We start from the raw sequence: 21,898 nt of genomic DNA on the forward strand, positions 1-21,898 counted from the left end.
AAAAAAAATGGAGGAAGCAGAAATGTGATTGTATCAATTTTGGCATATTGCATGACGTTTGTACTCCGGCCTTCAGACAGGTAACAGAGCTGAACAGTATTCTATCTTGTAGGAAATCGAATGCATAATTTTCTCAAGCGCTCGCTCGCTTCGCTCGCTCGCGGACATGGACATACACTGTAAGGTATGGCTCAGACGTTGACAACGTCAAATAGTGTAGGCCTACATGTACATGTAAACATGTTAAGACGAGAGTAACTTGGGACCATCTGCAAAATATGTACGAAAACAAACAAACAAACAATAACAAAACTATATTGCCATAATAATTATTGAACCCCCTCCATTTCCTGAATCATTCATGAGGAACGACAGTGACTGATAATTCAGTCAAGATACATCTATGGGTATACCCAGGGAAGATCAGGGGCGTCGAAAATATGTCGGGGGGGGGGGGCAAAGGGCATTTGCCCCGCCCCTACGAAGTGTTTAGGCAGGCAAATCATTTATCCCCCAAGCAATTTCCGAGATGAGGACAAATTTCGAACTTTCTTAATGGAATTATTGTCCAAATACCGCCAGAACTATGCACCAAATCGTTGAATTGCAATCATAAACATGCAAAAGCTCCGCTATACTGGATCCCTTTCGATAAGTACACTGTTGAGATTGACGTATATTTCCCTAATTTGTCAAAGAGTGTGCAGCATATCTTTCACTTAACAAAAGGTCCCTCATATGCAGAGGCGTCGATGGGGGGGGGGGGATGGTTCCCCCATAAAAGTGGGACAAACCAAATCGCAAAAATATAGCTAAAAACGGCAGTTTTTGGGGTGTAAAATGTCAAAATTTTAAAGCTCGCTCGCTCCGCTCGCTCGCATTTAAGCGCTAAGCCATTCCCCTGATGTTGCTACCAGTGATTGACAGCAATTGCGCCCGGTGCGCCCCCCCCCCCTAATCTCCAAAGCAAAAAAATATAGCTACAAATGGCAGTTTGGGGGACTGTAAGATGTCAAAATTGTTCAAGCTCGCTCGCTTCGCACACTCGCATTTAATCATTATGCCATTCTCATGATGTTGCTGCCATAAATTGCCAGCAGTTTTCGCCCGGTGCTCCCCCTTAATTTCCAAAGCTAAAAATAAAGCTACAAACGGCAGTTTTGGGACTGTAATAAGTCGAATTTTCAAGCTCGCTCGCTCCGCTCGCTCGGATTTAATCATGATGCCATTCTCCTGATGTTGCTGCCAGTAGTTGCCAGCAGTTTTCGCCCGGTGTGCCTCCCCTTAATTTCCAAAGCGAAAAAATACAGCTACAAACGACATTTTCTGGGATTGCAAAATGTCAAAATTTTAAGGCTCGCTTGCTCCGCTCGCTCGCATTTAATCGCTATATGGCATTCTCCTGATGTTGGTGCCAGTGATTGACAGCAGTTGTGCCCGGTGCGTCCCCTTTAATTTCCAAAGCGAAAATATAGCTACAAATGGCAGTTTTGGGGACTGTAAGATGTCAAATTTTCAAGCCTCGCTCGCTTCGCACACTCGCATTTAATCATAATGCCATTCTCATGATGTTGCTGCCAGTAATTGCCAGCAGTTTTCGCCCGGTGCTCCCCCCTTAATCTCCACAGCGAAAAACATAGCTACAAACGGCAGTTTTGGGACTGTAAGATGTCAAAATTTTCAAGCTCGCTTCACTCACTCGCATTTAATCATTATGCCATTCTCCTGATGTTGCTGCCAGTTATTGCCAGCAGTTTTCGCCCGGTGCTCCCCCTTAATTTCCAAAGCGAAAATATAGCTACAAACGCAGTTTTGGACTGTAATAAGTCAAAGTTTTGAAGCTCGCTCGCTTCGCTCGCTCGCATTTAATCATTATGCCATTCTCCTGATGTTGCTGCCAGTAATTGCCAGCAGTTTTCGCCCGGTGCTCCCTTAATTTCCAAAGCGACAAAATACAGCCACAAACGACAGTTTGGGGGACTGTAAAATGTCAAAATTTTCAAGCTCACTCGCTTCGCTCGCTCGCATTAATCGTTATGCCATTCTCCTGATGTTGCTGCCAGTACGAACTGCCAGCAGTTGCGCCCTGTGCGCCCCCTTAATTTCCAAAGCGAAAAAATACAGCCCAAAACGGCAGTTTTTTTTACTGTAAAATGCCAAAATTTTCAAGCTCGCTCGCTTCGCTCGCTCGCATTTTATTGTTATGCCATTCTCTTGATGTTGCTGTCAGTAATTGCCAGCAGTTTCACCCGGTGCCCCCCTTAATTTCCAAAGCTAAAAATAAAGCTACAAACGGCAGTTTTGGGACTGTAATAAGTCAAAAATTTTGAAGCTCGCTCGCTCCGCTCACTCGCTCAATCATTATGCCATTCTCCTGATGTTGCTGCCAGTAATTGCCAGCAGTTTTCGCCCGGTGCTCCCCCTTAATCTCCACAGCGAAAAACATAGCTACAAACGGCAGTTTTGGGACTGTAAGAGTCAAAATTTTGAAGCTCGCTTCACTCACTCGCATTTAATCATTATGCCATTCTCCTGATGTTGCTGCCAGTTATTGCCAGCAGTTTCGCCCGGTGCTCCCCCCCCCCCCTTAATTTCCAAAGCGAAAAATATAGCTACAAACGGCAGTTTTGGGACTGTAATAAGTCAAAATTTTGAAGCTCGCTCGCTTCGCTCGCTCGCATTTAATCATTATGCTATTATCCTGATGTTGCTGCCAGTTATTGCCAGCAGTTTTCCCCGGTGCTCCCCCTTAATTTCCAAAGCGAAAAATTAGCTACAAACGGCAGTTTTGGGACTGTAATAAGTCAAAATTTTCAAGCTCGCTCGATTCGCTCGCTCGCATTTAATCATTATGCCATTCTCCTGATGTTGCTGCCAGTAATTGCCAGCAGTTTTCGCCCGGTGCTCCCCCTTAATTTCCAAAGCGACAAAATACAGCCACAAACGACAGTTTGAGGGACTGTAAAATGTCAAAATTTTCAAGCTCACTCGCTTCGCTCGCTCGCATTTAATCGTTATGTCATTCTCCTGATGTTGCTGCCAGTACGAACTGCCAGCAGTTGCGCCCTGTGCGCCCCCTTAATTTCCAAAGCGAAAAAATACAGCCCAAACGGCAGTTTTTTACTGTAAAATGCCAAATTTTCAAGCTCGCTCGCTTCGCTCGCTCGCATTCTATTGTTATGCCATTCTCTTGATGTTGCTGTCAGTAATTGCCAGCAGTTTCACCCGGTGCCCCCCCCCCTTAATTTCCAAAGCTAAAAATAAAGCTACAAACGGCAGTTTTGGGACTGTAATAAGTCAAAAATTTTGAAGCTCGCTCGCTCCGCTCACCCGCTCAATCATTATGCCATTCTCTGATGTTGCTGCCAGTAATTGCCAGCAGTTTTCGCCCGGTGCTCCCCCCTTAATCTCCACATCGAAAAACATAGCTACAAACGACTTTGTCTGGGATTGCAAAATGTCAAAATTTTAAGGCTCGCTTGCTCCGCTTGCTCGCATTTAATCGCTATGGCATTCTCCTGATGTTGCTGCCAGTGATTGACAGCAGTTGTGCCCGGTGCGTCCCCTTTAATTTCCAAAGCGAAAAATATAACTACAAATGGCAGTTTTGGGGACTGTAAGATGTCAAATTTTCAAGCTCGCTCGCTTCGCACACTCGCATTTAATCATTATGCCATTCTCATGATGTTGCTGTCAGTAATTGCCACCAGTTTTCGCCCAGTGCTCCCCTTAATTTCAAAAGCTAAAAATAAAGCTACAAACGGCATTTTTGGGACTGTAAAAATGTCAAAATTTCAAGCTCACTCGCTTCGCTCGCTCGCGTTTAATCGTTATGCCATCTCCTGATGTTGCTGCCAGTACGAACTGCCAGCAGTTGCGCCCTGTGCGCCCCCCCTTAATTTCCAAAGCGAAAAACATACAGCCAAAACGGCAGTTTTTTTTTTTTTTACTGTAAAATGTCAAAATTTTCAAGCTCGCTCGCTTCGCTCGCTCGCATTTAATTGTTATGCCATTCCTCTTGATGTTGCTGTCAGTAGTAATTGCCAGCAGTTTCACCCGGTGCCCCCCCCCCCCCTTAATTTCCAAAGCGGACAAAATACAGTCACAAACTGCAGTTTTGGGACTGTAAAATGTCACAATTTTTCAAGCTCGCTTGTACCAGTTTGTCAGAAATATATCACTCTCCGATCCCTGTAAAGTGTGTGTGTGTGTGTGGGGGGGGGGGGGGGGGGGGGTTACCAAGCTTCTCTCACCCCCGTCCCCCTCAAGGCTGCGCCGGTTCGGCTATGGGCTTGTAATCGTGGTGATGGTGACTATCGCCGATCATCCCCCCCACTCCTCAGTATGGATTTACGCCGTTGGTTGTATCATAAAACATCCTACCATATGAAATATTTGCAATAAAACCTAAAATATAAGGAGATATCAGGGTTTTTCTCAATAAACCGTATCTGTATACGGTTTAGTCTAGAAACATTTTTATTATGACTATTGTCACATTTTGTGTATTCACAACACTTAACATCGATTAGGGCCTATACGGATTCAAATTTTGACATTGGTTGTTTCTATCCCTAACTCACATTTTAGAACTATTTTAAAGCACTAATTTAATGCTGGGTTTTTGTTTCATCTGCAAATCGTAAATTATGCCTTTAAATCCTGTAAAGAAGAAAAAAGAAGGAAACGATTTTATTATTTTTGTATCATTTAACTTTGAGTTTGACCGACAAGTCTGTCTAATTCCGCGAAAAACTTCTCATTTATAATGATGACATTTGCTGGGTCAGTTTTTCGCTTCATGATGAAGCGAAAAACTGACCCAGCAAATGTCATCATTATAAATGAGAAGTTTTTCACAGAATAAAACAGACTTGTTGGTCAACATTTAACTTATCGAACACAAAGTTTGACAAAGCTTCCAAGATCTAAATTTTAGTTTATTTCTTATTTTATGTATGAATTTGGCCTATAGTAGTAGGCTATTGACAGAAAGATCGGTCTGTATCTGGTCGTTGGAGATATGTTCCATGGAGACTGCTTCTGGCTTCACAGAGTCCTGATAATGTCAAAAAAACAAAAGACTCCACCGCTCTGGACAGACGGATCTTTCTGTCCAAGTACAACATAGGCTAGTACTATCGGTATAAATACATTACGAGTGTGGGGGAGGGGGCGCGCCCCTGTCTATTTTTTTGAAAACAAAAGAAATCAAAAGAAAAAATGGGGGGGGGGGAATGCATGCGCCCTCAATCAATTTTGTAAAGGTGCCTCCCCTTAACGGAATTCCTGGATCCACCCTGATTATTTCAATAAAAACAGTCCTACTTTCCTAGTAAGATTTAGATTTAGACCATAAGAGATAGCCAGATTTCACTGCTAACTCGTTAGGCCTAAAAATGAGCTACAGTAGATATGGAGCTGCCAATCTCCCTGGTTTTGCAGGAAACCCCCCCCCCCCCCCCCCGAAAAAGGTAAAATGAACTGACGAGTGATATAGAGATAGGAAAGCTTCCTTGATTTGAGATCTATAGAAGAAAAAAAAATTATTGAGATGCACCTAATGCACAGTGCAATGAAGAATCTTCGTGCCTGCTCTTTGTTTGGCACCTCCCTAATTTTGTTTTTTGAATGTTGGCAGCCCTGCTTGTTAGATGCCAGGTGAATACAGATGAATACAGTCTACAGGTGGTGATGGTTATCAAAAAAAGAGAGATAAGAGTTCTTTTTGAACCCCCCCCCCCCCATAAAAAAAGAAAAGAAAGAAAGATGTACCAGGTATTGTTCGTGGCTGGAAATTATATTTCAACTTTGTATATTGCTTTACATTTAGGAGGTACATTCGCCGATGCTGTTGCATTTATGTTGAAATAATCTATGGAAATCATTACCTTCTGCACATGTAGGCAAAGAAAGTCAACGGTCAGCATGTCATCACGTGCAATGAGGAAGCTCCATAATGAACCTGACATCACACTTTTGAGTGCAGAACAGGAAGATAACGCTGAAGATGGAGTGGTCGATGAGAATGAAATGGAATCAGGAAAGACACACAAATCATCTAAGGACAAAAAACAGAAAGTCATAAATCCTTTTGAATTGGTAAGATGCACCATGGACTGTAGTTATAATAATAATAATAATAATAATAATAAAAAAGAATAACGGCAATCATCTGTCAGGTTCAATCTCGAAGACTAAGAGTCTGTCCATATAAAATTCCATATGAAATACCCAGTAGCTTTGATTCTATTCCAGTAATCCTGACATTGTGATAAGTGATTGCTGGTTGCTAATCATTTTCTTTTTCAGTAGAGGGCATCGATAAACTGTAGTTGGAAATTTAACATTGCATCTTGTGAAGTATGTTGCGGAGGCAGGTGAGGATGTTTTTAATACAGTGAAGATTAGAAAAAGGAAAAGTCATGCATGCGCACGTCACACCAATTGTCTACTAATCCACTGCTGTTGTGATAGAAGAAAGAAAATGAACTGCAGGACTTGTACCTTCTCCATGATATGGAAATCAATCTGTGGGCAAGTGTCCTCTGACATCATTATCTCCTTTTTGTTTGTTGATGTGCAGCTGAATGACCTGGATGATGGGCCGGTGCTGTCGGATGAAGAAGCGGAGTCGGCTGCAGTAGAGAAGAGTGTGAGTGAAGGTCTCCAGAATGGGGTGGAGGCAAGAGAGCAGTCGTCCGCAGAGAGTAAATCCAAAAAGAAGCGGAAAAAAGAAAAAAGAAGCAGCGGGAGAAGGAAAATGGAAGTCAAGCTGATGGCGAACATCCTGGTGATGTATGTGATACTTTCTTGGCGTATGGCCTTTCCTGTTTATCAGCATTATCATCATTTTTGCATTAATACAATCAACCTTGCCTAATTCGACCCAAGAACCAGAACCAGTAACCAGAGAAAATCATTCAATTTACATAAATTTCACATTTATACACAATAGAATCAGACTGTGTTTATATCAACTGTGTATTTATCACCTATATGGGTATACCTATTTGGTATAAGGTATACATCCAAAACTTACAGACTTGCAAATCATAAAACTAGTGTCTTGATTGGACAGAGAAAACTGGCCCAAATATTCCTTCTGCAGTGCTTTTCTGAAGAGACTGTAGGTTTGCTTCTCCATATCCCAGGAAGTAATATATGTGTACCATGTAGGGAATCCACTTTAAGCCATCACAATCCAAAAGTGTGATTTATTGATAAATATAAAGTCATAGATTGCCAAATATGTTTTGAAAAAAAAAATCAATAATGTAATCCTTGCATGCCCCAAATAATGTTAGGGTGTGTGGCATAAATAAGGATACAGAATGCTCATTAAAAAGGAAGAAAAAAAAGCTACGGAGCCTAAATGAGCATTTTGAAGTAAAGTCACAAAATTCATGGAAGTGAAATCTTTTCTGAAGGTCTACATTTATGGAGATGTGATAAGTGTATTATGACATCATTCTCAACTATATTATATCATGCAATCCCTGCTGAGTATTTATAAAGATTCCTCAGTCCACTGCGTGAAATATAGCCTATTTGAAGACCGAGATTCTTTACGGAGGACTCGCCCCATCATACATAGTGACTTAAAAAGGCCAAAAGATATGCGAATTACTCCATGTTGAAATTTGTTGTTAAACTTGTCTTTTCAGGAAGATGAAATTGATGCTGGCATCAGGGAGGTCAATGAGATGTTGCGGTTATGCCCCTCCCTAGGAACCAGTGCCTCCACTTCCTCAGATCACAGTTCTATCAAGGCGAGTCATTCAAAACCTCTCCTGGCCATTGAACACAAGCATCTGAATCCAGAGAATGAGTTGAGGAGGATATTTGGGTCCAATGTCATACGCAGTGAACAGAGGTAAGTAACAGTCACCTCTACCAGCCCTGTTGTCAAATTGATGTGCCTGCTTGTTGTTATCATTATCTCTCTCTCTTTTTTTTTTTCATGTTCTAAATGATATTTGCTGTGCAAAAAAGTTCAGAAAAATCTACAACTTTTCAATGTGCAAAAATGCTACAAATACATCTCTTTTATTAGCACAGCAAAATTTTCATAGCCAAATTCATGTTTGAAGATGCTTTCAAATGTCAGCATTGGCAACAACTTCAGGAACACTTTGCTTTGAATGAAACTAAAGGCCGTGTCACACCATTCCGGGCAAGCTATGTGGGCTTGTGGCGAGGAGGTAGTTTCCAGCACGTAGAAGATTTTCAGCGGGCGAACAAGAATGTTTGCATTTTTTTCATTCATGCCTTGTCATACCGTACGGGGGAACTTCTGCGGCTTGACTTGCGGGGATACAAATTTACTCCCCGGAGCTCTCCGCAGTTGGTCCGCACCTAGCTCTCCGCAGTTGGTCCGCACCTGACAGTATCTAGCGCGTAGTTGCCCGGAGGTGCTTACGCAAGTCCGATTTAACCGCAGCCAAGTTTTGAGCATGACCAAAACTTTTTCCGGGTGAGTCGCGGGAATGCCCATAGAGGTCCACGCAGAACGCCAGTAGGAGACCCTTAGCGGCAGTACTTCTCAGGCAATTCCCACGCAGGTACTTCGCAGTCCTGTATGCAGCCAAGATAATGAAATTCTGTGAGATTTCAGCCATTCCATTAGAGGAATTCCTTCACTGAGTTGTCAGCCCCATGCGACTGGTACAAAGGTCACACAGTATATTCGCAAGTATAACGCGTCCAGCAAGTAAGACACATGCGCTGACTCGCACAAATCCTTTTCCGCCCTCAGGAATGTCCGGTATGCTAGAAAATCCCTACTCGTAACAAGCCCGAGTAGCTTGCCCGGAAAGGTGTGACAGGGCGCACCTCCGGGCGACTACTTTTGAGATACATGCTAGGTACTGTCATGTGCGGATCATCTACGGGGACCTCCGGGTAGTCAAAATTGTTCTTTGCAAGTCGCACGCAAGGCTGATGTGACACGGCCTTTAGAATGTGTACAACATGTGTGATGTGTTATATTATTTAGTTATGTGAATGCATGTGTGGCATGCATACATGAATGCATCAAATGAATCATTAATGCCATGAACTCATAGCTCTTTAGAACTCAAGAGATACAAATGCACCTTACGCTACCAGGTGAATGTCAAACTTATGCTGTGCATTAACTTAGCAGAAGCAGAATCTGTGTCTGCTGAACTATCTTGCCTTCTCAATGACCTTTGTGGGTTCTGTCTTGTGTTTTTGCCAGTGACCAACTGTACAAACAAAAATGTTACAGGCTAAGATATGGTTCGGATGATCGATGACATTATTGAAATATGTACCTGCTGTGTATAAATTCTGTCCTGTTCAACTCTGTGACATAACTTGGTATCTCTTCAGGCACAGAGGCAGAAATAGACCGTATCAGAAGCCCACATGGTTGGTGACGGCAAAGCCAACATGGCCGAAAATGTCAAAAACAGGTAAGAAAGTGTTGAAACTTTACCTTTGCATGTTGCACGTGGGTGTGTAAGATCACCTCATTCATTTGCACGTAGCATACATTAGGACCAGTGTACAAGACCAGAACGCTAACGACAAAATGACTACAGTTTCATGCGACAGGGAGAATTGATATTTATGTTGCACGTTGGTGTGTAAGATCACCTCATTCATTTGCACGTAGCATACATTACGAATAGTGTACAAGACCAGAACGCTAACAACAAAATGACTACAGTTTTATGTGTGGGGAGAATTGATATTGAATGGGTGTTTACAGTTCTGGTCGAGGCGAGGATTTACGAGATATTCAGAAACCACTCTATAAGATGTCAAAGAGCATGCAATTCTAAGGGGTATCAAAAGTTTATTTGATGAAAATCGGTTTTGAAATGGCTGAGATATCCAAAAACAAAGTGAAACAAAGAGATCCTAATAAAAGGCATGGCCTGTTGCCTTTTATTATTATCACTTCTTTGGATATCTCAGCCATTTGAAAACCAATTTTCATCAAATAAACGTTGAATCCTTCTTAGAATTACATGCTCTTTCATATTTCATAAGAGGTTTCTCATTATCTCACCTAGGAATGTTCAAAACATGAATCCCCACCTCAACCAGTACTGTACAGTCCCTTTAATATTTAACCCGTAGAGGACGGACTGATTTTGCTACAACATGCATCATCCATAGAGACCTGCCTGAGTATACTCGGGACTCGTCCTCAACGGCTAACAAGTAGGGTTTGGTTGAGTATCAAGTTTTAATGTACCTTATTTGTCCATCTATTCCAGGTTTGTCGATGAAGCACATATCCACAGAAGGAAGGTAAGCAAGTGTTTGTAAATTTCTGTTATTGGTACCACCTGATCAGATGTACATCATACCGTATGTCCAAAAAAAAAAATTACAACGGAAACCTCCGCAATGATAACTTTAAAAATAGTGAATTTCAGGGTATGAAACTATAACTTAATACTGACATCTTACAGAAAACCCCATTCGATTTGCTTCAGTGATCAAAGAGAAATGAGGAGTTTTGTAGAGCATGTCAGGAATCTCTTCCCTCCAAGTTCTGTCCATTGTGTTCACACATTATTCAGTTCCAAGAGCGTCCAAGTGCTAAACTGGACCCATGGCATAATTTACAATGATCCACATTTCTCTGTGACCACTTAAACAAATTGAATGGGGTTTTCTGCAAAATATAGCCAAGATGTTATAGTTTATGACCTCGAAGTAGCATTTAGACAGTTTGATCATATTGGTAGTTATCAGCATGAAAATCCAATTGTAATTTGTTAGGGGACATACTGTACATTGCAATGTATTCATGGAGTGAGATGAGATTGAGAGTATGAATAGAGTAACACAGAAAGAAATGAAAAGGGAGCAAGTGACTAGGAGACATACATGCCAGTGTAGGGTGCAAAGCAAGACCTCAAGTTTTGACTACACTTTCAGAGATAGTGCCTTATGCCACTCACATTACTTCCCGTCTCCCCGATACAGATATCAAACATTCAGCTACGAGCACTCCAAGGATTATCAGAATGTGCAGTTTGACTTCCTGGATGCAGTTGAATCTATGAACCCCGCAAACATAATGGTGAGTTAGCAGTTCTAAACCTAGTAGAAGTATGAAATGCAATCTAAAAAATCCTGGAGTTAGGTGTATAAAAGACTGTTGTTTGAAGGCTGGTTCTTGCATTGTGAGAAAGAAGAGTTGTAGATAGTTTGCAATACACCTTTGGAGAGCCCTAATGAAGTCTGTGGGATTATTATCATCTCAAGATGGTTATGAAAGAAATGAGCTGAATGCTATGAGAGCTTCACCTCTGAGAAAGGTTGAGTGGCCATATCTGCCACCGATAAGTAATGGATGGAGCTTGGTAAAGATGGTGTAGTACATGGACAGAGTCTAGATGTGCAACTAGGATGCTAGACATGAATGTAGGATGGACTGCTGGTCTGTCAGTAGAGTGGAATGTATGTGGATGTTGTATCAAGTAACTGTGGTAGGGTGCACCTTAAAAAGGAATGGTGTTGACATTTATTAATTTCAGTGACTTGCGTAATGAATCAGGGCCCAGTTTTATCAAAAGATAAAATCGGTTGTGAATTTCCTTACCACACAGGCTGCCATAGACTTGAATATAATCAATTATACCTCTTCATAAAACAGGGCCCTGGTGTTCCAGTGTTTGATTGATTAGTGCAATCAGTAAGCCGGTGTGTTGTCAGTTAGGGTTTGCACAAGGAACGGCCATGAATGTGAATATATTATTTGTGAAGCTAGCATATCACATGGCAAAATAGCTTATTTCATGTCTGAAATCAATCGTGGAAGTGAGAGAAGTTCAAAGATGTGAAATTTTGTTGTTTACAGGCAATAGTCAATGCACATCCCTACCACATAGACAGCCTCCTTCAACTGAGTGAAGTCTCCAGGATAAATGAAGACATGGGAATGGCCATTGATCTCATAGGTGAGTTTTAACCCCCTGACACTACCATTTATTCCTTTAAAATGTACTTAGCCTGGTAGCCCAATTTTATGCCACAATAGACGAAACCCTGTATGGGTTCATGATTTCAGGTATACATGATAGCACAGACCCCTCTTGCAGTCTCAACTGCTACCAGTATACAAAAATCATGAGATTATGACTTGTATGTGGCATAAATGATCCCTAAGTGTCAATATGGTGAGAAACTTTCAAATTAGCCTTTTTTTCTGAAGGTTAACCTTAGTAAAAAAAAAAAAAAAATCAAGATAGGGACTTTGACTTGTAGTCATGATTTGCCAATATTTTTTTTGCAGCATTTCTTTGCAGGATATAGGATGAAAAGCTCTAAAATGAGATGTTGACTGGCTTGAATAATTTTGCTATCAGTGAGTGTAAAGTTGTATGCGCTGTTAGTTTGTGTCATAATGTACATATTTGGCCTTTTAAACTGTTGTTGCACGTGAAATATATTGCAGAAAGTGACAAATTTATTTTCTTTTTGTGTTTTATTGTGTCTGCATATCATACTGCATGCTATTCTTGACAAGAATAAGTATTTAAGGAAAGATATTATTCAGACATTTTTGTTAATTTACAGATCAGCAGTTGCGATCTTATCAAATTTAATTTGTAGAGGGAGACAAAGTGAAGAAACTTGCACCTGAATAATTATTTACTATCATTTCTGCCTGTTTTTCCTGACAATTTTGTATCTCTCTTTGTATTTCATTTATTTCCTACTGCACTCTCTCTTCTTGTCAATAAAACATTTCCTTTACATGGCTTCATGGCTATTTCTTTTATACTCTTCATTCTTTCCACTCATTTTTCTTTCTTTCTGTCCATCTGTCTTTCTGTCTCTCCTTTCTCTTTCTATCTTTCGTTTTTCTTTCTGTGAATTTCTGTGTGTACAGAACGTGCTCTCTATGCCAGTGAATGTGCCTTCCACACTCTGTTCAGTGTAGCTGAGGGTCTGTGCCAATTGAGCTACAATAGACCTGAGAACAGGGGTCTCTTTCTCGCCCTCTTCAAACACCTCGCCTATCTGGGCCAGAAGGGGTGCAACCGGACAGCCCTTGAGTTCAGCAAGCTCCTCCTTGGGTAAGAATGTAGTGTGTTTGCCATATAGCGCGGGACAATCATGGCTCTTTCAGTTTGCCAGCTCGCATATTTCAAGGATGATGGTAAAATATGGTAAAATGTGGAACTTGTAATTCTATACATGAAGTCTAAGAGAGGGGTCCCCAAGTGTGTGTGTGTGTGTGTGTGTGTGTGTGTGTATAGTACAGCTGACTCTCATTATAATGAAGTCCTTGGGACAAGTATTTTTCTTTTGTTATATTGGAATTTCATTAGAACCATACAAGTGAATAATTTATATAAAGAGAGGTAAGGAATAATTTTGGGACAAAATTCTGTTCAAGCCATGCTCATTAGAATGGGAGTGTACAGGCTACATGCATATCATTCTTTCACGTTAGCAATTAATTTGATAATATCAAGTCTTTAATATTATTTGCAATTCCTGTATGTATTTTTTTCTTGTGTTCATTTCTGTGAAGCCTCGACCCATCAGGAGATCCCCTGGGAGTGCTGCTAATGATTGACTACTACTCCCTGAAGACAGAGCAGTACGCCTTCTTCATCAAGATGTATGAGGAATGGGAGGTACAAATTCAGTGTGTGTAGATGGTTCATCACTAATCAGTGTGGTGGTAGTTCATGATCATCATTCTGTTTGGACATTCTTGAAATTCTAGAAATAAATTGAAATAATGATAATAATGATGATGATGATAGTGATGATAATAATGATAATAATGATAATAATGATAATAATAATAATAATAATAATAATAATAATAATAATAATAATATTGATGATAATAATTGTAATAATAATAATATAATAATAATAATATAATAATAATGATAATTACATCTTATATAACGCATAATACAAGCATAAGTCTCTATGCGCTTCACGTTCATAACATTATGCACAAACGTAAATACAAACAGAAATCTGCTGTTATTCCTGGTATGACTTCCATCTTATGAATGAAATGACTGATTTTTTTTTTTCTGTTTGGAAATTTAAGGAAAAGAGGATATATCGGCAAAAAGGTGAGGAAAAGGTCATTGAAGCCACCTCTTGGTGTATCTGTATGCCCCTCTACATCCACAACACAACATGGAAGACTTCAGAGATCAAACTCATTATAACAGGCTAAAGCCGAGAGGTGGTAGTATGTCAGAAAGTCAAAGTCCTCATGTATATTGATTGAGGAATGGGACACTTGGCAACAAACTTGATCAGGCGAGAGCGTGTCTGTCACCGGCACTAGAGGTCCTTGGCTCTTGCCCCACTGGGACCAGCTTTAGCCAGTGTTGTATGTTCTATATGCAATTCCCTCTATTTATAGAAAGGAAAGCATCTTACCTTGGGAATAGGAGATTGAACAAGAGGTCCTGTGTATAAAGAAAAGACAGAGTCACAAGTCATGTATGTGATGGATCCCACTTCACCTCTTACTAAGAGCAGGGTGAAACCACGATGAAGTGGTCTCTTCACGGAAAAGGGATGAACTACTCCAACCCAGTGCTTTCTTCCCTGGTGACCAGTAATGGTCAATAAGTGATATCAGCCAAGCTTATCATGCCATGAATAAGAGGGAAAATAAAGAAGAGTCAATGGATCTGTGATCTAGAGTGTAATGCCATCTGCATGTTGTATTGCAAAGCTCAAAGAAAGACAATTTGACATGTTGACCTTATGCCACCTACACAACACATGATGTATCTGAGGAATTTATTTCTTGAATTGCTAGAAATAATTTGAAATCTTGAGATTATTATTGATAACCAATGGCTTTCATTTTCTTGATTCTTTCTTTCTTTCTTAATATATATATATATTTTTTCAGGCACACAGGAATCTTTCACAGCTGCCAAACTGGGCTTTTTCCATTGCCATGGCACATTTCCGTAGCAACTCTTCATCATCTTCGTCGTCATCATCAGCAGCAGCAGCAGCAGCCGCATCATCATCATCATCACCATCAGCATCATCGTCTTCTTCGGAGCATACCAGTACCAGGCGTGCAGACAATCTCCTTCAAGATGCACTCCTCATGTTTCCCTCGGTGAGTGCGCCCTCAACCAGGAGTTTGGGATTTTGAAAGATGATGAAAGAAATATTAAGTGCACCCAATGGATGTAGTACACACATATACACTTTTGTCTGCTTTGTAAACCTGTCAAATGCTGTTCTTGTTAGGAGGAACAACTCTCGTCTCTTGGAGTACAAGAGGAGTAAAGATGGATGTGTAGGAATCAAATCAATCAGATATCATTTGATCCTCCTACATTCAGGCAGGTGATATGGAGTGCACTTTGTGATTGTGATTGCATGGGCTGTTTTGATGTAGCAAATTCATAAATCTCACTGGAAAGTGATATGAGTATTGATACTGGTATGCTTAGCTTGTTTTCTTTTTTACCTTTAATTAAGATACTGCATCAGACACTTCGTAATGAAATTTGGTCGTGAAGCATCCATTTGTCAAGACCCTTCATGTAGGCATGTCTATTTTAAATGTCTTTGTCATAATCATTGCTCAAGAAATTGATCTTCAGTGATGTTTTTCCTGAAGGCTTCCAAATATTGGACTCTTGTGTCAAGCTTTAAAGCCACAGTTGGGTCAAACTGTGTTTGTGACCAGTCTTCCTTTCATGGTATATACCCAGCTGGCCACCTAAATTGGTAGAAACTGAGTGTGATTGTGGTAAAAGGACTTTACATTCTCACCAGGAAGACTGGTGCAAAGTCATTGTTTTGTGCATCCATTCTGGTCACTTTGCAGGTGTTGCATGCCCTCCTGGATAAGTGCAGCATCCAGCCAGATGCAGTGATCGAGAGCCACGCCTTTTTCACTCATCACATGCTGTCAACGTAAGTCCAGTCATACTGCTTCTCTAGATCTTGTTTGTTTTGTTTTGGTATCTGCTTTTCTTGGGGGGGGGGGGGGGTTGAATGAAAGGTTTTATAGCTCATTAAACCCAAAGCTTGAAAAGAACAATTAAATTGAAATATGAAATATTTACAAAATTTAGGACACAGCTTCTATTTCTTCTGCTGTGAATGAGTCCATTGAGTATACAATGTATTTCAACTGATTTAGAATGAGTGCTGAGTATGTTCGGGCTAGTGGTGTTATGGGGAATTGATGTGTTTTTATTGTAGTACACTGTATTACTTTCCTTTGAAACAGTATTGGAAAAAATGATTTTAGAATTGATGATAAAAAATTCACTGCTATTTGTAATAATCAGGTGAATCAGTGGTACGAAAAAAAAATAATAGAATGCTTGATAGCCAACCAAGAGTTGGATAAAAAGAAACCCTTTTGGCTAGGTCGTTAAGTCTATGAAGTATATGCTTTATACATGTATATATGTTTATCTATTCCTGATTGTTTCTGTGCAGGAACAAGACTGCTCTCCCACAGCTAGTGGAGCTGTTTGTGGCCAGGAATTACTCCTTCTGGAAGGAAGCGGAGAGCATGCTATGGTTGGAAAGGAATGCCAGAGAGGTCATCAACAGAGTGAACGCTGGTGACCCAAAGGTCAAGGAGTACGCTGAAAAGTGAGTCACACTTCTACTTGAGATCATTTACTGAGATCAAGGGCCAAAAGTCAAGGGTCAAAAGCAGAAGATTTGCCATGAAAAGTGAGGCTAGCTTCCCAACATAAGGATGTGACCTTATTGACCCTGTAGTTTTGCAACTGAATCTACAGGTGGTTTTGAAGGAGACCAAACATGGAATTGTGATCGTATGAAATCACATTGCAACACAGACTTTTGCTTTTAGCTTTAAAACATGTTTTTGACGTGATTATTTTTGTTTCAAGAAAAGATCTTAACATGGGGTCATCTTTTGTCTATTCTCTAAGACTGAGACAGGAAAATTGGAGCAAAGATTGACTAAGGCTGAAAACTGACCAATCTGAATCTATGAAGACAAGTGATTTAATGAAAAAAAAAGAAGAAACAATAACAAAACTCAGATTGGATGGTATATCAACATGTTAACTTACTTTTACATTGTAGCTCTGCATTGTAAACTTGTTTTTTCTCAAGAAATCTTCCCACACCTTGTCATTCCCATGCTTACTAGGCGGGAATCTCGCTACCAAGGTGCACCACGCAATATCTACCGTCACATCTTCTTGTCAGAGCACCTTGGTGTGAAGTTGACGCTCCCCTCAGAACTTGCCAGCACCCCCATGATGTCTTATGATCCCCTCCCTCCTAGGGACTCTGTAGTCTCCTACACTCGACCAACAAGGTGAGAACAGGATATGTTGTGTTGTCTCCCCTCCCCACACCCCTCCCCCCATTAAAGTCTGTAGTCCCCTATGCTTGGCCCAGATGTGAGAAAGCAGCAATTATGTAACTCTTTGTCCTAAAGACTTTGTAGTTTTCCTTGTGTAGCCCCTGAGATGAGTGTGCAGTACTTAATTTGTCCCTCACCCTCCCTTATAATTGCTGCAGTCACCTACACTTGGTCCCTTCATTAAATGGCAACATTTGATTATATACTCATCTCCTTCCTTTTATTTAGTGCTTTCCTAAAATATGCACGTGAGGTGGAAGGTAAACATTTGATCATGTTCTCCTCCCTGTAAGTAATGCAACAGTCCTGTATGTTTGAATCTCCTCCCTTGTTATATGTCTATGTGCACACCTGCAGCAACCTGTAAAGTAAGTTGTAAACATTTGGTTGTAATTTTCCTCTTTACAGGGACTGTGCTACAGGCCATGCTCTGCCTTTTAAATATTAGTGTGGCAGTAATTTAGATGAAAGTCTTGTGTACTGTTGATCACAAAAATGTTTTCATGAAATTTCTGAACAATACTATGTACAGTAGATTTTATATCCCAGACAGTTTGGGAATAAGTTGAAGAGCTCATCTGTTTGGACTTTTGGAATGATTTGATATTGATAACTGTGATGGAGAGGTATTGGTTTGATATTTGGGATGATGTATGATAGGATATTAGGAGAGTTACGTAAAGTGATCACAGTAATGTCAATATTTCTGATTCTTTCAAAGCTAAGCTAAAATGATCCTTGTCACAAAAGCACACAATACATAATGAATCAAGTTTGTAATTGCTTGTAGTATACTGTATATTATCATATTTCTTCTCCTTTGCTCCTGCTTCACAGCAGGCCTTGGAATAGTTGTACTAGATATAAGGTGCAGTGTAAATGCGATGTATTATTCACGGTGTACCCCTGGTATGTGCTGTTTGTCCCATGTAGTCGGCGGCCCAGGACCACAGCTGGCAGTGGAGGAATGTTTGCAGAGTTTCTACGTTCATTGGTGCCATCGTATATCCCTCCAGTGAGTAAAGGGCTTTCAACTCTTTTTCTGTGGTAATCTATGAAACATAGAATCATGGTGTATTGGAAAACACTTTGAGCAATGGATTAAAGGGAAGGTAAACCCAAAGAGCAATGTGGATTGAGTGAAAGCAGCAACATTAGTAGAACACATCAGTGAAAGTTTGAGAAATATCGGACAATCGATGCAAAAGTTATGAATTTTTAAAGTTTTGGTGTTGGAACCGCTGGATGAGGAGACTAGTAGAGGATATGACGTATGAGTGGACAACAATACAAAGAAAATATAAAGGACATTCAACAAAAATTCGCTTTTCTAGAATTATGAAAGAGCAGTGGACCAACCGCTTTCAGAAAGCAGGGGGAATAATTGCTACCCTTAACATATGTCAATATCAAGGTGATGGAATTTGTAATTTTCATGAAAAATGGATTTTTGTAGTATTTTCTTTATATTTTCTTGATATTGTAGTCCACTCATACATCATAACTCTAGTAGTCTCCTCATCCAGCGGTTCCAACATCAAAACTTTAAGAATTCATAACTTTTGCATCGATTGTCCGATTTTCTTCAAACTTTCACTGATGTGTTCTACTAATGTTGCTGCTTTCACTCAATCCACATTGTTTTTGGGGTTTATCTTCCCTTTAATAAGATTGCATGCTTCAAATGAGACCTTGGAGCTATTGCGTGGGAGCTACGTTTTGTTTGAACCAGTACCCAATGATGAATTACAGAATCATAAGTTTGAAATATGATATCATTTTCAACATGAATAGGTACTGATGTATTTGAAAAATAAGTGTAGGGACAATTGAGCATTATAAAAATGACTGATATGGGAAGGAACACACAGAATTATTCATTCAAAGCTTTTGAAATGCTATTGAGGGAGGATATGAGTTCCCAAGAGGAAGTCAAGGAACTTCTATAAAGGTTGTGTTTCCCTTTTGCAAATACCACAAAATTTTGCATGGTTGAAGAAAAATGTCTCTCAACATCTTGTATGAAATCTTAGAGTAATACTCCTCAGAGTTTTTAAAAATGGAACTAACCCCATGTCACACGAGACACAAAAATACGCTCCACTTTTGTACCAAGAATGGTTGAAATTTTTTCGGTGTCCAAATGAATTCACTGCAAATCTATAGTATCTTTTCCCCCTCCATCATGAAAAAGTTTTCAGTTTTATTACTCTGAGGAAAGGTCTGCATTACCTACCTCTGTAATGTGCCTGCTTATGAAAGGAAACTAATTTTCAGGGTCACCGAAGGGAAAAACAAATTTTAAGGTCTTTCCATGAAGAATGTTACAAATGGTCCCCTTTGTAATAATCCCATAAATAACCCCATCCCATGACCATGTTATGCAACAGCCTGTTGTATAATATCTGTAGAAAAAAAGCAACAATAAAAAAAACAATAAAACTAGTCAAAAAAAGGTAACTGAATGCTATGGTTTCTAGCTGAATGCATTTTCATGAGATGTCTTGCTGTGTCTTCTTTACAAGTGGAATTCATTGTAACTTTACTTTATTTGCTAATTGGCCCATCCCACATACATGCTTTATTCAACAGTCAGCACAGATTACATAAATGTCAGTGAATAAGGATCACATTACCTTCAAAAGTCTGTGTTCTCTCAGAGCAGTCTTCATGTTGGCATGTTACACTGCTAAACCGTGATGGGTTTGCAGAACATTTATCAGAGTCAAATGTAAGGGGACTGAATGCCAGTGAAATTCCGCAACTGTTACTAGGTGCAAGGGCACATAAAGACTTAAGAACCAAGGGTCATTGTGTCCATGGACTGCTGGCCTCCTGACAAACTGTAATGTTTAGAGGAGGAACTTTGTTTAAACAAAATACGGAGGACTCCCATTGTAACGAAGTCCTCAGGACCGACAGTTCTCTTTTGTTGAAAGTTCATTGCAACCAAATAAATAAACTGTAAAAGATCATAGAGTGAATAATGTTGTGGCCTGAATTTTTTACTTCATTGTAACAAGAATTTTGTTATAACTGTGGTCATTATAACGGAAGTGCACTGTATACATAATCTTGTAAAACATGTTGAAACTCATTTGTGAGTTCTCAAGGTCTTTTGTTCCTGACATCACCAGTAGTGTTGTATTTCCATGGTCTCTACCCTCCATAACCAGAACCCTGGAGATGCAGCAGCTGACGACGAGGATGACCTGGGAGCAGCGGGTGGGTACCTCAGTGAGAACAGCAACCTACGGCAAGGAGTTGGGGCAGTCATGGAGGCCATGAGGGAACTCCTGCAGAATCTGGAGCCACTGCAGAGGCCTGAGGGGGAGCCAGATCCTCAATTAGAAGAGTTCGATTGACGATCCTCCTCTTCCCATTTGACATTGAGCTCCGGTGAACACGGTCACCTCCTGTGTGAATCGCTATTGCATGAATGTGAATCACATGCATCGTCTGAAGCTGGAGCGAAAATAACGACATTCATGTTTGCCAACATGTGATACATCAATATTTGATCTCCCAGCTTGATTATATATTATCATAGGAGACTTCTCTTGTATCCTGTGAGAATAACCAATTTGATTGTTGCGTATATATATCATCCTGTTGATGACGAACTGATTTTGTTGTAACACACATTTCCCATAGACACCTGCCCAAGTATACTTGGAATGAGTTTACAACAGGTTAAATGAGATGCTTAATCATTCACAGTGCTCACAACTCATTTGCTGTAGGATTTGCTTTTTTTTTTCCACCGACTCACTACAACCAGTGAACTTAACTTAAACTTGTTAAAACTCTTAACCAAAGTTTTATGCTCTTTGTAATCCTTGCCCCCTCCCCCATTGCATGATCACTGAAAGAAAATTGTAATACTGTTTTACAGCATGCAAGTGCAGCTGCACAAAGCGGTGATTCTGTTCTTCCCTTGTCTTGAAGTGTTTTCTTTCAGGTATATGTGTGGCGCTCCGACGGAATGAGTCAAAAGTCGCAAAAAATGAAATCGTAGTTATGCCTATATGTGAATTCTACAGACTCTAAGCTTTACACTGATATGTAATACAACTCATTTCGACATCCCTGTAGATCACAAAAACGAATATTAACTACGCTTACGATGTCAGTCCTTTTTCTAAATAACGGAGAAAATCGCTCTCAAAGTTCAGGTTAGGTTCAAGCTCACAACCTGTTTCTTTCGCGGGACGAAACAATACAACAGTCCTGCTTAGCGACGGCGTTTACGCTCCATCGCACGCACTACCGTATAAGGCGATAGCTTGGGTGTGTAAGATAATTAACCAATCGCAGGACAGGTCTATCATTAACGATTCTGACCAATACGGTCGTCCGATGTAAACTTCGGTGCGTTTGTGTCCGTGCCGCTGCCGCCGCATGAATGAGTCGGTACGCGTTGTGTGTCGGCTGCGGTGTAGTTTGCCGCAAGTTTTTAACTCACAAACAATAGGAAACAGTAGAAAGAAAAAAGGCACGCAATGCGTATTACGAAAAGCGTCTATAGCG

General features: G+C 40.3%; 1 protein-coding gene across 1 annotated transcript; it reads left to right on the forward strand.

Annotated features, from left to right (window-relative positions):
• The first annotated feature begins 5,916 nt into the window (after positions 1 to 5,916).
• On the forward strand, positions 5,917 to 20,733 carry LOC140233144 (ribosome quality control complex subunit TCF25-like). Its single transcript, XM_072313259.1, has 15 exons — positions 5,917 to 6,102; positions 6,587 to 6,769; positions 7,668 to 7,876; positions 9,358 to 9,440; positions 10,254 to 10,287; positions 10,972 to 11,068; positions 11,849 to 11,948; positions 12,884 to 13,070; positions 13,532 to 13,637; positions 14,897 to 15,115; positions 15,836 to 15,918; positions 16,459 to 16,617; positions 17,150 to 17,320; positions 18,302 to 18,383; positions 20,545 to 20,733. Exons 1-15 carry the CDS (start codon positions 5,929 to 5,931, stop codon positions 20,731 to 20,733), a joined length of 2,076 nt encoding a protein of 691 aa, XP_072169360.1. The 5' UTR covers positions 5,917 to 5,928.
• The last annotated feature ends 1,165 nt before the right edge of the window (positions 20,734 to 21,898 follow it).

Source organism: Diadema setosum, chromosome 9 (genome assembly GCF_964275005.1).
Source record: "Diadema setosum chromosome 9, eeDiaSeto1, whole genome shotgun sequence".
Taxonomy (NCBI): Eukaryota; Metazoa; Echinodermata; class Echinoidea; order Diadematoida; family Diadematidae; genus Diadema; species Diadema setosum.